This window comes from Pinus tabuliformis, chromosome 6, assembly GCF_031772625.1.
Source record: "Pinus tabuliformis cultivar Carrire ecotype Pingquan chromosome 6, CPIR1, whole genome shotgun sequence".
NCBI classification, from domain to species: domain Eukaryota; kingdom Viridiplantae; phylum Streptophyta; class Pinopsida; order Pinales; family Pinaceae; genus Pinus; species Pinus tabuliformis.
Window position 1 is genome coordinate 1,903,421,238 of NC_142292.1, and position 14,419 is coordinate 1,903,435,656.

Consider the following 14,419-nt stretch of genomic DNA (forward strand, 5'->3'; position numbering starts at 1 on the left):
GCATCGACTAAGTGAGGAAACTATTGTCTCACTTGTCCAATCTCAATCCACTTCGCATTGCTCGGCTTTGAACCTTTAAGCCCAATTCTGAGGTATTCCACCTGTCCGCTGCGTGTCGTCCTTACCTTCCTGTCCAGCTCTGTATCTTCCTGCAACTCATTAAGATATTCAGGTAGTAGGTCATCAACAGAAGGCAATTGACTCTGCTCTTCACGGTCCTCAATCATTGAAGGTTCAAACAATCTCAAGCAATCTGCGTTCACGACTGAGTAGATGTGCATGTAAGCTGGCAGATCAAGGCAAAAAGCATTTTCACCAATCTTCTCAAGTATCCTGAAGGGTCCATACCTAATAGGTTTTAGCTTCTTAGCTTCACCTTGCATCCTGTCCTTGCTGATATACAGCCAAACTTGGTCTCCAACTCGAAAACTATGCTCCATCCGATGCTTATCATGCCTAGCCTTGTACTTGCCCTGGCTCTTTTCCAGCTGTTCCTGTACTGCCTAGTGGATCTCCTGGATCTGTTCAATGAACCTAGTTGCTTTGTCCACATCACTGTGTCCATCAACCATGGTATCTTTACCAAAGACAAAATCCAAGGGAGGCCTTGGTATGAAACCAAAGCAGGTCTCAAAAGGAGATCTCTGTGTAGAAGAGTGTTTGGCTCTATTGTAAGCATATTGCACATAGCACAAGTGCTCATCCCAAAGCTTAGGATGTTTGCTGCAATATCCTCTCAGCAACTGAATCACTGTCCTGTTAACTACTTCTGTCTTGCCATCTGTTTGTGGATGAAACGTTGTGCTTTTCTTTAATTTGGTGTCCATTAGTTCCCACAGACTGGACCAAAACTTCCCCACAAATCAGGTGTCTCGATCAGATATAATAGAAGTGAGTAATCCAAAATGAACCCATACATGTTCAAAGAATAATTTTGGAGTTTGTTCAACTATAATCTGTTTACTATAGGGTATCAAAATACACATTTTGCTGAACCTATCCACAATAACATATAGATAATCATGACCCTTCCTAGATTTGGGCAGTCCTCCAACAAAATCCATGGAAATGCTTTTCCAAGGGTGAGAAAGAACTAGCAATGGAGTGTATAACACTAGTTTTCTGTTATCGGGCTTGCTTTTAGCACACATAACACACCCCTTTACATATTTAGAAACTGTCTCACTCATTCTTGGCCAATAACAGAACCTTTGCAGCTGTGCAACTGTTTTACTTACCCCAAAGTGACCTGATATCAGAGAAGTGTGTGCTTCCCTAATTATCTTTGCTCTCTCAGTTTGTGGAATGCAGAGTTTCCCACAATGATATAAGAGTCGGTCCTTCACATGATAGTCCAATTCTTATACTCTTTTGCCTTGACTCAAAGTTGCATATACATCTTTAAAGTCCATATCCTGAGCTTACTGTTCTATGTAGCTTTCATGTAGCACAGAATTATGCTTAAGTATGGTAGATGCATTTATAATGGGTCTAGATAACATGTCTGCAACCTTGTTATGAATGCCCTTTTTATATTTGATGACTAAATGAAACTGTTGTAGAAAACCCATCCATCTGTAATGCCTTGATTGTTGCAACTTAGTTTGGGAGTGTAGATATTGAAGTGGCTGATGATCAGTATGTATTACTGTTTCTTTGCCCATTAAGTAATGTTTCCACTCTTTCACACTTTGAACTAATGCATACAATTCTTTATCATATGTAGGATAATTAACTACTGCAGGATTAAAAGTCTTAGAATGATAACATATGGGTTTACTGTGTTGTGTCAACACTGCTCCCATGGCATAGTCACTGGCATCAGTTTGGATCTCAAATGGTCTTTGTAGATCTGGTAGTGCCAGTACGGGTGTTGTACTAATTTTTTCTTTCAAGGTGTCGAAGGCTTTCTGCTGTTTGCCTCCCCACTGAAACACCTTGTTCAATCTTGTCAAAGCATGTAAGGGAGCTGCAATTGAGGAGAAATTTGAAATGAACTTCTTCCAATACTGTGTTGCTCCTAAGAAGCTTCTCACTTCTGTAGCAGACTTGGGTTTAGGCCAGTTTACAATGACTGCCACTTTAGAGGGATCTATTTTCAATTCACCTCCCCCTACTATATGACCCAAATAATTTAGAGAGGTTTTGCCAAATTCACATTTGGAGAGTTTAACATAAAGCTTTTCTCTTTTCAAAACATCTAATGTCTGCTTAACATGCTTTAAATGTTCTTCCCACGTTTTACTAAAAATCAGTATGTCATCCAGATACACAATAACAAAATCATCAAGAAAAGGTCTGAGTACATCATTCATTAATCTCATGAAAGTAGCAGGGGCATTGGTCAAGCCAAAAGGCATAACCAGCCATTCATACGATCCCTGCTTTGTTTTGAAAGCAATGTTCCATGCATCTTGCTCTGCAACTCTGACCTGATGGTATCCGCTGTGCAAATCCAGCTTGGTGAAATAGACACCTTCCTTCAATTGATCTAAAAGATCATCTATGCGAGGAAGGGGATAACGATTTTTTATCGTTATTTTATTCAGTGCTCAGTAATCAATGCACATTCTCCACGAGCCATTTTTCTTTCTCACCAAAACGGTTGGTGACCCACATGGTGATGTGCTAGGCCTGATGAACCCTTTCTCGAGCAACTCCTGCACCTGCTTCTTGATTTCAGCATTCTCTAAAGCAGATAACCTGTACATCCCAATGTTAGGCAAAGGAACATCTTGCTGCAAAATAATATCATGTTCTATTCACTTTTTGGGTGGCAGACCTTGAGGTTCTTGAAACAAGACATCATACTCTGAAACAATCTTTTCTATATTAGCTTGCTGATCAAAATTACAGCCCTCAAATACATTGATTTTATCAGTTTTCTTTTCCTTTACAACCATTAGTAAGAACTGTTTGCATGAATTTATCATTCTTTTCATCTGTCCTGAGTTTATGAGAGTGTAATTATTCTTGAGCTTATGAGCTCTTACAAAGTATTCGATTCCATCTTTAACAAGTAGATACTTGTTCTCAGCTCTATAGAAAATAGCCTTTCTATCATACAAGTAAGGACTTCCTAAAACAATTCCACATATATCCAAAGGAATTACATCTAACTCAACCTCATCTACAAATGCTAACCCAAAAGAAAACTTGAGTTTGCACTGTCTAGTCACTTGTAGTTGTGCTTTATCATTCAGCCATCCTAATGGGTATGGTTTCTTATGAGGTGTAGTTGCTAATTCCAATTTCTTTACAATTGCTTCTGAAATCAGATGTACTTATGAGCCACTATCAAACAAAGTATCAATCTTTTGATATTTGGAAACAACTCGAATATGGAAAAGCTCACGCCTTTTTCTCTCATGTTCTTTATCAATAACAGATTGAGCAGAATTACTAGTAGATGCTTCAGAATTCTTACCTTTTATACCTGTGGCTGCGGTGATTGTTTCATCCCCTGAGTCTGACCCCAAATCCTTCTAAATAGCTGCAGCAGTCATCTTCTTCTTGCCCTCGGACTTCTTAGGTCTCAGCTCTGGATGCAGAATCCAACAGTGCTCATCATCATGCCCCTCCTTTTTACAGTGGGTGCATGAGGCTTTGCCTTTCTGTGCAGTGTTAGCCTTCCTTGCTTTCCACTTCTGCTTTCTTTTCTCCTTACTCTTGCTTACAGTGGGTTGGGATGGTCCCCCAACTTTTGGATTTCCATTCTTTCCTCTTGCTTCTAGATGAGTAGCTTGTACAGATACCTCATCTATACTAGTGGGATTAAACATGAGGATAGTGTGCCTCATGTAGCTGTGTAGACCCCCAATGTACTTCAAAAGAGTTTCTGATGAGTCTAATGAAATACCCAACATCAATGCTCTCTTTCTGAACTCTTGAGTATACCCTTGTACACTTTGCCCTTTCAACTGCCGAAGAGTTTGCCAGCTCATCATGGCTTGTTGCATGTAGGCCAATGGATAGAACTACTTTCTTATGGCAGAAACAAAGTCACTCCAGACAGAGATAGTCTTACCATGCTTCTTCATATCAGCTTGGGTTCTGCCTTCCCACCAAACCAAGGCAGTGCCTCCTAGGCGTAGGCTTGCCAGCTGAATCTTGCTCTTGTCTGAGTCTATATTTTGTACTCTGCAATACACATCAATTTGTCTTATCCAATTGTCCAACTTCTCAGCATTCAACTCTCCATCATATATAGGCAAATCAAATTTAACATCTAACTTAATCAAAGATGCCTTCATATTATGTACAGGGCTACTAGGAGGTGTAGGGAAGCTTTCTTCTTTCCCCTTTCCTTTGGAGTGGTCATCGGAATGAGACTCATTTTCTTCTTTATCTTGCTTAGAGCCTGATGAATCTTCACCCTTTTGCTTTCTAAAGTCCCTATACATTTCTTCCACCATGGACTTTACAGCTAGCAAACTTTCTAGGAATTGAGAGTCTGGCCCTACAGAACCTTCTTCTGACATTGTTTTTCGAGAATAGACTCTTCCAATTTCAGGATTAGTTTCCACCAACTCTCCTTCTCCTAACTTGAGCTTTGATCTAGTGATCATTCACAGCTAAACCAACACAAGCTTGTCTAACCTTATAGCCTAGAGCTCTGATACCACTTGATCTGATAATCACCCTATACCACTTGATCTGATAATCACCCTATGAATGACCTTAGTGAAGATTTATTAAACAAAAAGGTATTACAGACTCAAGTGTTGGTGTGAGTGTTCTGTGTTATTGAAACACCGGATCGATCAGATTGCCAATACACAGACATTTTGAATGGAAAGACAGCAGAAAAATGCAGTAAGCAACACAAAGACACAAGCAATTTTTAATAAGGAGTTCACCCTATTCTCCAAGGCTACGTCTCCGATCCAACTTCAGTGATGGCCTTGTTTTATTATGTCTTTCAGTAGAGAAATTACAATGCAAGGACTCAATATGAGTTCTCCTGAAGCAGAGTTTGCTTGGCAGGGTGGTTCTTGGATTCCCCAAGCCACTTGGAGTACACAGACTCTTATTCTTCCTACCACCTTTGTGACCCTCGGCCTACAGTGGAAAGAGCCAACTGTGATGCTCAATCCGGACAGATTCCTCTATGGGAAGGCTTGATTCTTCAAGCTCTTTGGTGCTCGATGCTGCCTGTGGTCAGCTCGGCCCTCTGTCTCCTCTGCTTGGCTTTACTGCTCTCTGTGCTCAGTCCTCCTCTCAGGGTTCACTGTTCACTGTCTCTCTGGGTCGCTTGGACTCTGAATCTCTCTTCTGATCTCTGTTCACTGTCTCTGCTCATGGCTTTAGCCATTCGACCTCCATGCATGTTCGTTTCCTCTCCCGCCTGCGTCGATTCGCCTGTCGCCTGTGTGCTTAGAATTCCCTGTTCGGCGTCAGCATGAACGCTCGAGGAGTAGCCACGTGTCCTCATCGGAACTACGCCAGCCCGCTCGTCAATTCGTTGCTTTCTCCACCGTGGCGGTCAACAGATTCCAAATCCTCTTAAATCGCGGCTTAATCCCCTGTCAATTATGCTTTGTCCATCGGGTGCAATCTCAGTCGTCCAATCTGGGCTCCTCCAATCCAATGTCATTCGCACGTCGAGCGCGGTTGACTTGCTCGACCGATAACGCACGATCGCGGCGGTTTTTCTCTCTCCTTCGCTGCCACGTGTCCATTGTTGAGGGTGCTCGCTCTGTTTCTTTCCAAAACCTCTTACCGTTCAAGGGCACCCCGGGTAAAACCGTCGATTTCCAGGTCGTGGGTCCCACCTTCGTACGCTGGCGCCTTTTCCGCTTTTCCGCCCATGGTCCTCTGGCTCCCAATGTGACCGAGTGCTTAAGCCCTACCATTTTAGCCTTGTTTGCCCAGCGATGCGCGTTAGCGGCATCGAAAACCAGCTCCTTTTCCCGATCCGGGGTTCCCAGGGGCTATTTTGACCTCCTGCACAGTCTCCATGGGCCTCGGTCAGCGCACTTTGACCAAGGTCCTCATCGTTCCACGCCGGCTGCCATGGCCACTGGTTCAGGGTGTTTTCGATTGCTGTTTTGGATTCTTCAAGGATTTATTCGACCTGTTTTAGTCACAGTTCTATGACATTCGTTTATGGATCCAATTCGAATCAATACTCTTCTTCTCTTATGAGGTGGCCATGAAGAACCCTAAAGGTTTCAGTTTCTTTTTGGAAGTCTGTCAGATTAATCGAGGTCGTCTCCATTTGCCCTTGAATTGAAGCTAGATGTTTCTCCGTATCCTTTATTGCATATTGCCTTTCCGATTTATTTTCTTTTAGCCACTGTTTAATATCTCCTTTTAGCCTTTTAATTTTGGATTCCCAGATAGAGATTGGGTTGCCCTCAACCCAAACTGACCATGAAAGTGAGACCATATCAGAGAACCCAAGAGAGTCCAACCATAGAGGAGAGAACCCAAAGGGGATAGGCCCAAGATTAAGAGAGGGCAAGATAAGGAGGTTGGTTGGACAATGGTCTGAGCCACACCACGGGAGAACAAAGGATTTCAATCATAAATTCAATAAGAGAAGGTTGTCAGAGGCGAGGAATCTGTCAAGCCTAGCCACAATATGGCCTGGGCCTGAGCGCTTGTTATTCCAAGTATAAAGGAATTTAGGAGGTTTTACATCAAAAAGATTGAGATTGAGAATTAAGTCCTCCATATTCTCCTTGGAGGCATCCCTAACAGTGGAGCCTCCCCATTTCTCATTTTGACCCATAGAAGTATTGAAATCTCCTCCCAGTATACAGTTTCACCCATAATCGGTTTTTTTTAACTCCATCAATGACTTCCAGCATTCCTATTTCTCTTTAAAGTGAACAAGCATATATACATTGATCACAGAGAAGGTCTATTGCAACTCTAAAATCTTAAAAGTAGTTGCAATCCAGTGTATGGTTTTTATAGAGCTTACCAATTGTAATTTTGTTGGATTCCACATTGTGCAGAGGCCTCCCGAAGCACCTCTTGAGCTTTTTGCTTCCATATTGCTAAAACCCCAAAGTTTGGAGTGAATGGAGGAGATTTCTATCTCGCTCAACTTCATCTCCTGGAGGAGGGTGACTACTGGTCTTTCCTTTTGTATTAGTGATTTCACTTCCATTCTTTTTCTAGAACCTAGACCCCTACAATTCCAAGAGATAATATTCATTATTTACCCTTTGTGGATGGCACTCCTTTTGCAGGGCCTACTAAACTTCCCTTTTTGCCTCCTTAGCCCCCAAGTTGGCTAACTGTCGTGGAATGGTGTGTTGAAAACCCAACTCCTTGTTTTTTTCCGTTTTTCCTTTCCTTATTTCTTTGGTTGTTTTCCATCTTGATCTTCTTGTCTTTTTGTCCATATCCCTAATTCTTGCGCCCTCTGATTTCTCGTCTGCTGAGCTCGTCGGTATTGCAATTACCGTTATTTCTTTGGAGGATAAGAACCCTTCGTCGTCTTCCTCTTCATTTGTGGTGTCATCTGCGTTACTAGTTGTTTATGGGCTTGTGGGCATTTCTTTTTGCTTTTTCGAGGTCAAGGAGAGCAAAGCAGCCTTAGTACCACTAAGGGTTGTGGCATTTATGGGAGTGCCACCTTCCTCTTGAACCGATGCCAAAGTTGCATACTTATTTTCTTCTTTGCCAACTTCACCCTCCAGAGTGTCTGCGCCACTGGGGGGTAGGCTTGCTTTGGCTTGGACCTTCTTTCTAAGGAGTTGATTTTGAGGTTGTTGTTGCCCTGTTGCTCTGCTTTGTGTTCCCCTTTTTCATTTTTACTTGTTGCCATTGTTCATTTGCTTCTCCTTGTTGTATTTCCGGTGTATCGTGTTGTTTTGGACAACTTTTGGCAAAGTGACCATATTCATGACACAGTTTACATTTGAATGGCAGTTGGTCGTAGTCAACTTCCTGGACATGCATCCAGCTATCCATACAAAGATTGACTGCAGCAGGGAGTCCTTTTTCTAGGTCAACTTCCACCCATATCCTTACACAGGAGAATAGACCATTCTTTGGCTCAGCACTATCTATATACTTTCCTAGAGTGTTCCCAATCAGTCAAAAGGTTGTGTCATTCCTGCAGTGGAGGGGGAAGTATGGTAGCTTCACCCAGACTGGGACAGAGGTAGGAATATCATAGTCTAGATTGAAGTTGGGACTCCACCTATCCAAATAAAGCCCCTGGGCTCCCATGAAGTAAGGGCCGCTCCTGAAAACCAAATCTTTGTCCAATCTATTTTCAAAGAAGGAGGTGTAGAAGCCCTTCCCACAGAATGTCAACATAACTTTGCCCTTAATGAGCGGCTTCCAATTCTTTTCTATCCAGGACCGAATATAACACGGAGAAGGCCAAAGGCCCATGAACTGTCCAATAAGGCCCCGGTCCGCTAGCTACAGGGCACGGGAACGAGCTTGAGGGGCATTGATGTTAATCTTTGGGATCTCAATTGCCATTTTAACAAAGCACAGCGGTCCTTGCTTCTGGAACTTAGGGGCGGCAACAACCAGGGAGTTGAAGGCAGTTATTTCAGAGGTCAGCGAAGCCATCTAGGTTGTCCAGCCAATCAAAAGCAAAAATTTCAAACCCGAAGGGGAGCAGGAACAGAGGGAGCATGGGGAAGGGGACAAGGGAGGGGGAAGGAACCCTCAGCAAGAGGCCAAGGGCGCACAGGCGGCCAAGAACCAATCGACCATGAATGCACGGCAGAGCTAGGTTTTTTTTGTATATATTTCTTGTTAGATGAGCCTTGGACTTGTTAGCATACATTGTTGGGAACCTTTTCTCCAAGCCTTGTCCTTTGGTTACACCAACCCTCAACTCATCAATCAAACACTGTGTCTTGTGCCTCATCAAATAAGCCTCTATCAATAAAGCGAATGGCCTCCTATCGAAGCCTCGAACTTAAATTGCGCCTTTCTTGTAGAAAGCCTCATTGTGTCACCTTGCACCTAACCTTCCATTAGGTGACCTTCTCACATACCGGGACTCCTCCCATCAGTAAAAATCCGTAAAGAGCAAGGGGTTTTGGTTGTGGTGACAGTGTGCCACTACCTCATTGTTGTCTCTTGGTCTAGTGTTAGACTTGTGGGGTGCCCCTCTCCAAGGCCTGCTAGATTTTGCGGCAACAAGTCCATGATGTGTATGATTATTAAATAAGGCCCAGTAGTTAGTTAAGCTGAATATAAATGTAATGCGGTCTTATTAAAGAAGGTCGACTAAGTAGTTAGCATACAATAAATGTAATGTGGCCTCATTAAAGAAGGTGCACTAGGTAGTTAGCATGTTGGTTATGATTATGGTTCTCTAGCTAGCTATAAATAAGAATGGAGTCCTCCTTATGGGGCAGGTATCGGAATTTCTTGTAATAGAATTTGGTTCATCAAGAAGTTGTCCCCTCAAAGAGGCAAATGAACAAGAGTTGATCTTCCCATAAAGAGGATCATCATGCAATGTAACCCTGCCTTTAATGGTTTCAATATTGAATGAAGTGTTGAGCATTTCTAATATCTCATTGTGTTTCAAGTTTAAGGGCTAAGGATCATAACATAATAAATTACAATGAAGTGAACACGCGTCTTATCATGGGGTAAACCATGTTCACTAACCTATAAAAGAGGGTTGATAAATATGCACACACAAGACTCACTAGTGTGATGAAGATTACAACGATGAGTAGTGTTACAGAATTCTAGATTCTAATGCTAGAGAGTTCAATGTGGATTCTTGTAAGAACAAGGAAGGGAAAACCTCAATTTTATATAAAAAGGAATACATGATGAAGTATGCCAAACTCATGCTAAAGTCAAACGATAATGTACCATATCTTGCTTAATCAATTCATTATAATTATTATATATGTGTGTGTGTGTGTGTGTCCAATTCATGCTTGGTCATTCTACTCAAACCAACGATATTTCCATCTTCTTCCTTTGACAAATTGTGGATCCAGTTGGTTTGTACTCCCTATCCTATTCTCGGGTTTCATCATTCTCAGCCCATTCATTGCTATGTCCTAAATTTTCAGCTTTTTCCAATCACACAAAAGTAGTGTTCGCAATAACTTTGATTGACCCCAAAAGTTGTTGTTAGAAAATGTAGACCATCAAACAGCAACTAGGTAAACAAAAATCACTTATGCATGCTATGTGCACACACCTAACCATGTCTTGTAGCAACTACACTCATGTAGATAAATTGAAATAAGTTTCTAATCATTTAAGACCAGCTCCTGACATGATTTTATCCATTTGCAGATCATTCTAATTTCTGCTAATATTACCTGCTAAGATTAAATTGAACAAAGGGCTATTTCCTCCTACTCTTTTTTTTTTTTACATTTTATTTCTTGGGTTGAGCCTGGGGGTGGGGTTGGTGGTGGTGTTTGATAAACAGCCCTTTGTTATTGAAGTGGGCTTTAGCTTCAGCTTAAATGCCACAACCGAGGGTTATCTATTCCTAAAAAAATCACCCCAGACTTGCACCTGGCTATTGAGATGCAATGCCTAACACAAACCACCTAGGCTTGGCTAACAATAAAATATAGAGCATCAGCACATAAGTGGCCACATTAAGCCGACATCATATTCTCCATGGGGTTGAACCCAGGCTTCTAAAAAGAAAGCGCACTTGATTTACCACTTGACCACAACCCACATGACGACCAAAGGGCCATGCACAGCTAAATCAGACTAGATTTGGCAAAGCAGTTTCACATGTCATTCTGTCAGAAATTTCCATTGATGTTAAAGTGGAATAACCTCCAATGAAACCCATGTTTTTTGTGGTTTTTTCCCACTTTCTTAAATCACCTTCTGAACTGCCTTGAGAAATTACACCTTTCTTTGCTCCAAATAATTATGAAAATCATACTGTGTAATTAACTCCAAACAATTATGAAAATCGTATGATGTAATTTAACTCTAACTACACCAACAGTAAACACGCATCACAAAAGCAAACTGATTTCAGGGCTACTCCACAGCAATAAATTTCTTCCGATAAAAGGTAGAGCCTCAAGACAGTATCATGATACTCCTTGGGGATTTTAATTTCCAATTCTAAACAGTCCCAACTGCTTTAAAATATCAAAATATCTAGGTCAATCTATTGCCAATTGGTCACATGCTATGTCACAGGGTTCAGTGAACTTAAACCTTCAGGTTCAAAATTCGGCGAACCTCAAAAAAAATTTGAAATTCGTTCAAGTTCGCCAAACCTGAAAGCCGAACCTGTTCGAACTCGAACCTGAAAGCGAACCTTAAGCCGAAATTAATCAAATTCGAAAATTTTTGTTGAGGTTCGAATTAGGTTTGGCAGTTGGTTTTCGGCAATCTTCCCGCCAAAAAAATCCTTTATAAACAATGTTGCGTTAAGCATTTAGCATAGCTTGCGAGTGTCAAGTGAGTTCTGAGTGAGTGAGTGAGATCTGCATGAATGAGTTCGTGAGTTCTACGTGAACTTCCTTTCTAAAATTTTGAAATTTGAAGATGTTCTACAATGAGTTCTTGATATAGTTGTATTGTAATGTGTATGTTTAAATTTTGATTATGTTTTTATTATGTGATTTTTTAAAAGATTACTAGAATTTGACATTCATTTAGATTTTGAAGGCTGAAAATTATGTCATTTCTTTTTGCAAACTACTATTGTGTATGTTTACATTTAACTAGATGTTAGAATGATTACATTATTCATGTATGTTTACTAATAAAAATTTGTATTCATGTGTTTATGGATCGATTTTGAATTTTTTATTATTTTGTCATATATATATATATATATATATATATATATTGAAAAATATGCATAGTCGAACCTAATGTCAAACCTCATTCGAACCTGATCGGAAAATTCGAATTTGAATTGAACTTAATCGTTGTCGAACTCGAATTCGAACTCAAACCGTGTGACATAGGTCACATGTTACCTATCCACTTCCTTTACTCATTAATCATTTCAATTTGGACTCAAACCACTGATATTTCCATCTTCGTCCTCTGATAAATTGTAGATTCAGTTGGTTTATACTCCCTGTCCTATTCTCGGGTTTCATCATTCTCAGCCCATTCATTGCTATGCCATAAATTCACTTTTTTCCAATCACACAAAGTAGTTTTCGCAATAACTTTGATTGACCCCAAAAGTTGCTGTTAGAAAAAGTATGCCATCAAAAAGCAACTACGTAAACAAAAACCAATTATGCATGCAATATGCACACACCTAACCATGTCTTGTAGCAACTACACTCTGACTCATGTAGATAAATTGCAATAAGTTTCTAATCATTTAAGATCAGCTCCTGATGTGATTTTATCCATTTGCAAAGCATTCTAATTTCTGTTAATATTTCCTGCTAAGATTAAATTGAACAAAGGACTATTTCCTCCTATTTCTCTTTTTCTTTTTACCTTTTCTTTCTTTTGTTGGGCCGGGGGGGGTTGGGGGGGGCGGGGGGGTGCGTAGGGGTGTTTGATAAACAGCACTTTGTTAATGAAGTGGGTTTTAGCTTCAGCTTAAATGCCACAACCTAGTTATCTATCCTAAAAAAAATCACCTTTCACCTGGGTACATCTATTGAGATGCAATGCCTAACACAAACCGCCTAAACTCAGTTAAAAATAAAATATAGAACACATAATTGGCCACATTAACAAGACATCATGTTCTCCAGAGGGTTGAGCCAGGCTTCTGAAAATTTCGAAAGCCCACTTGACCACAACTCACACGACGACCAATGGGCCACTTCACACACAGCTAAATCAGAGTAAATTTGGCAAAGCAGTTTCACATGTCATTCTGTCAGAAATTCCCGTTGATGTTGAAGTGGAATAACTTCGGCTGAAACCCATGTTTTTTGTGGCTTTTGCCCACTTTCTTAAATCATCTTATGAACTACCTTGAGAAATTACACCTTTCTTTACTCCAAATAATTATGAAAATCGTAATATGTAATTAACTCCAAACAATTATGAAAATCATACGACGAAATTAATTCTAACTACACCAACAGTACACACGCATCAGAGAAGCAAACAGATTTTAGGGTTCCTGCATGGCAATAAATTTGTTCTGATAAAAGGTAGAGCCTCAAAACAGTACCATGATACTCCTTGGGGATTTTTATTTCCAATTCTATATTGTCCCAACTGCTTTAAAATATTAAAATATCTGTTTAGAGTGCATCAGCTTCACAAAAATAAAAGTCCATCAAATTCATTCCCATTTATCAGAGCTGACAGTAACTCAAATAAGTAAACCCACAGACAATGAAATTTTTTAACTAATTAATGCTGCTATGTACTCACCTGAAAAACACCGCTGAACGGTAATGACCTTTGTATGAGCAGATGGTTGATGGATTTCCAAGCCTGTGCATGCACGCACGAGAGAGCAATTGTATCAATTATCAGTGGATTTAACAAACTAAATGCCTCTGGAGAAAAGGGTACAGTGAATGAATGGATTTTACCTCAGCATGCAAACATCGTGAGTACTGAAACAGATCGAAAACCTTCTAAAGTTGTGGTTCAGTCCCCATGAAATGGACATAAAGTTGTGGTTCAGTCCCGATGAGATGGACATAAGTTTTGGACAAGTTACCAAACCTGTTTTACCTGTTTTTGTTGACTTTGTTTATGGGGTATAGGGTTGGAATTTGACGGGCAGAATGCCCGTTGGAAGGCATTTTGACCGTAAAATGTGTTTAATAATTTTACATTGCCGTTTCACATGATGTGTTTTGAAACTCACAGAACGATTTTTTTGACGGTTTAGTTTTTTTCAAAAACCCCTTTATACATAATCACCTATTTACCCAGATTTCCCACAGTTGCCCTCTCACGCTCTCGCAGGCTCCGACTCTTCGATGTAATTAATGAGATCCAGCGATATGCATTCAATTCCACCCTTCAGCAGCGGGTAGCTATCCAAGTCAGTCATTGTGTTGTAGGTAATGAATTAATTAGACAAGCGAGTGACGCCCTCGTAGCATTTGAGATATTGGATTTCGAGCCACTCTAACTATTCTTTGGGTTATTACATGTGCATTTATTACCGAATCTCAGGAAATTTTATTAAGGGTGAATTATATTTTTACATAGATTTTTGTGTTTTTTGGTATACGTATTTTTACTTTTGTTGAAGTGTATTTTTATTAGTTTTTTTTATGTTTTTTAGCTGGAAACATTGTGTGTATTTTTATTTTTGTTGATGTATATTTTTATTAGAAATATTCTTTAAATTGTTATCTATTTTTTTTTATTAAAAATAAAAAATAAATCTTACAAGTTATTTTTAATTACATTTAATGGTAAGATTGTGTTTATTCATCATGGATTGGGCAATTACTTCATTTTTTAATATTGCAACGAAATTTATTTATTTATTTTTATTTTTTCGTTCTTTTTCCTAAATTATATTTTT

The 14,419-nt window shown here is 40.0% G+C and overlaps 1 protein-coding gene across 8 annotated transcripts in view; it reads right to left on the reverse strand.

Annotated features, from left to right (window-relative positions):
• The window catches only part of LOC149266798 (biotin--protein ligase 2-like), a 259,505-nt gene extending 245,502 nt beyond the window's left edge, over positions 1-14,003 (reverse strand). For 4 of the 8 annotated variants that reach the window (XM_089430971.1, XM_089430972.1, XM_089430958.1 and 1 more), the window contains exons 1-2: positions 13,467-14,003; positions 13,303-13,365 (exon numbers count right to left, since the gene is read on the reverse strand). In XM_089430971.1, the coding sequence (XP_089287097.1) occupies positions 13,303-13,365; positions 13,467-13,579 (176 nt within the window). In that variant the 5' untranslated portion in view covers positions 13,580-14,003. The remainder of the gene's footprint in view (positions 1-13,302; positions 13,366-13,466) is intronic. The other 4 variants (XR_016260272.1, XM_089430936.1, XM_089430940.1 and 1 more) reach the window with 3 other exon arrangements.
• Between the last annotated feature and the right edge of the window lie 416 nt (positions 14,004-14,419).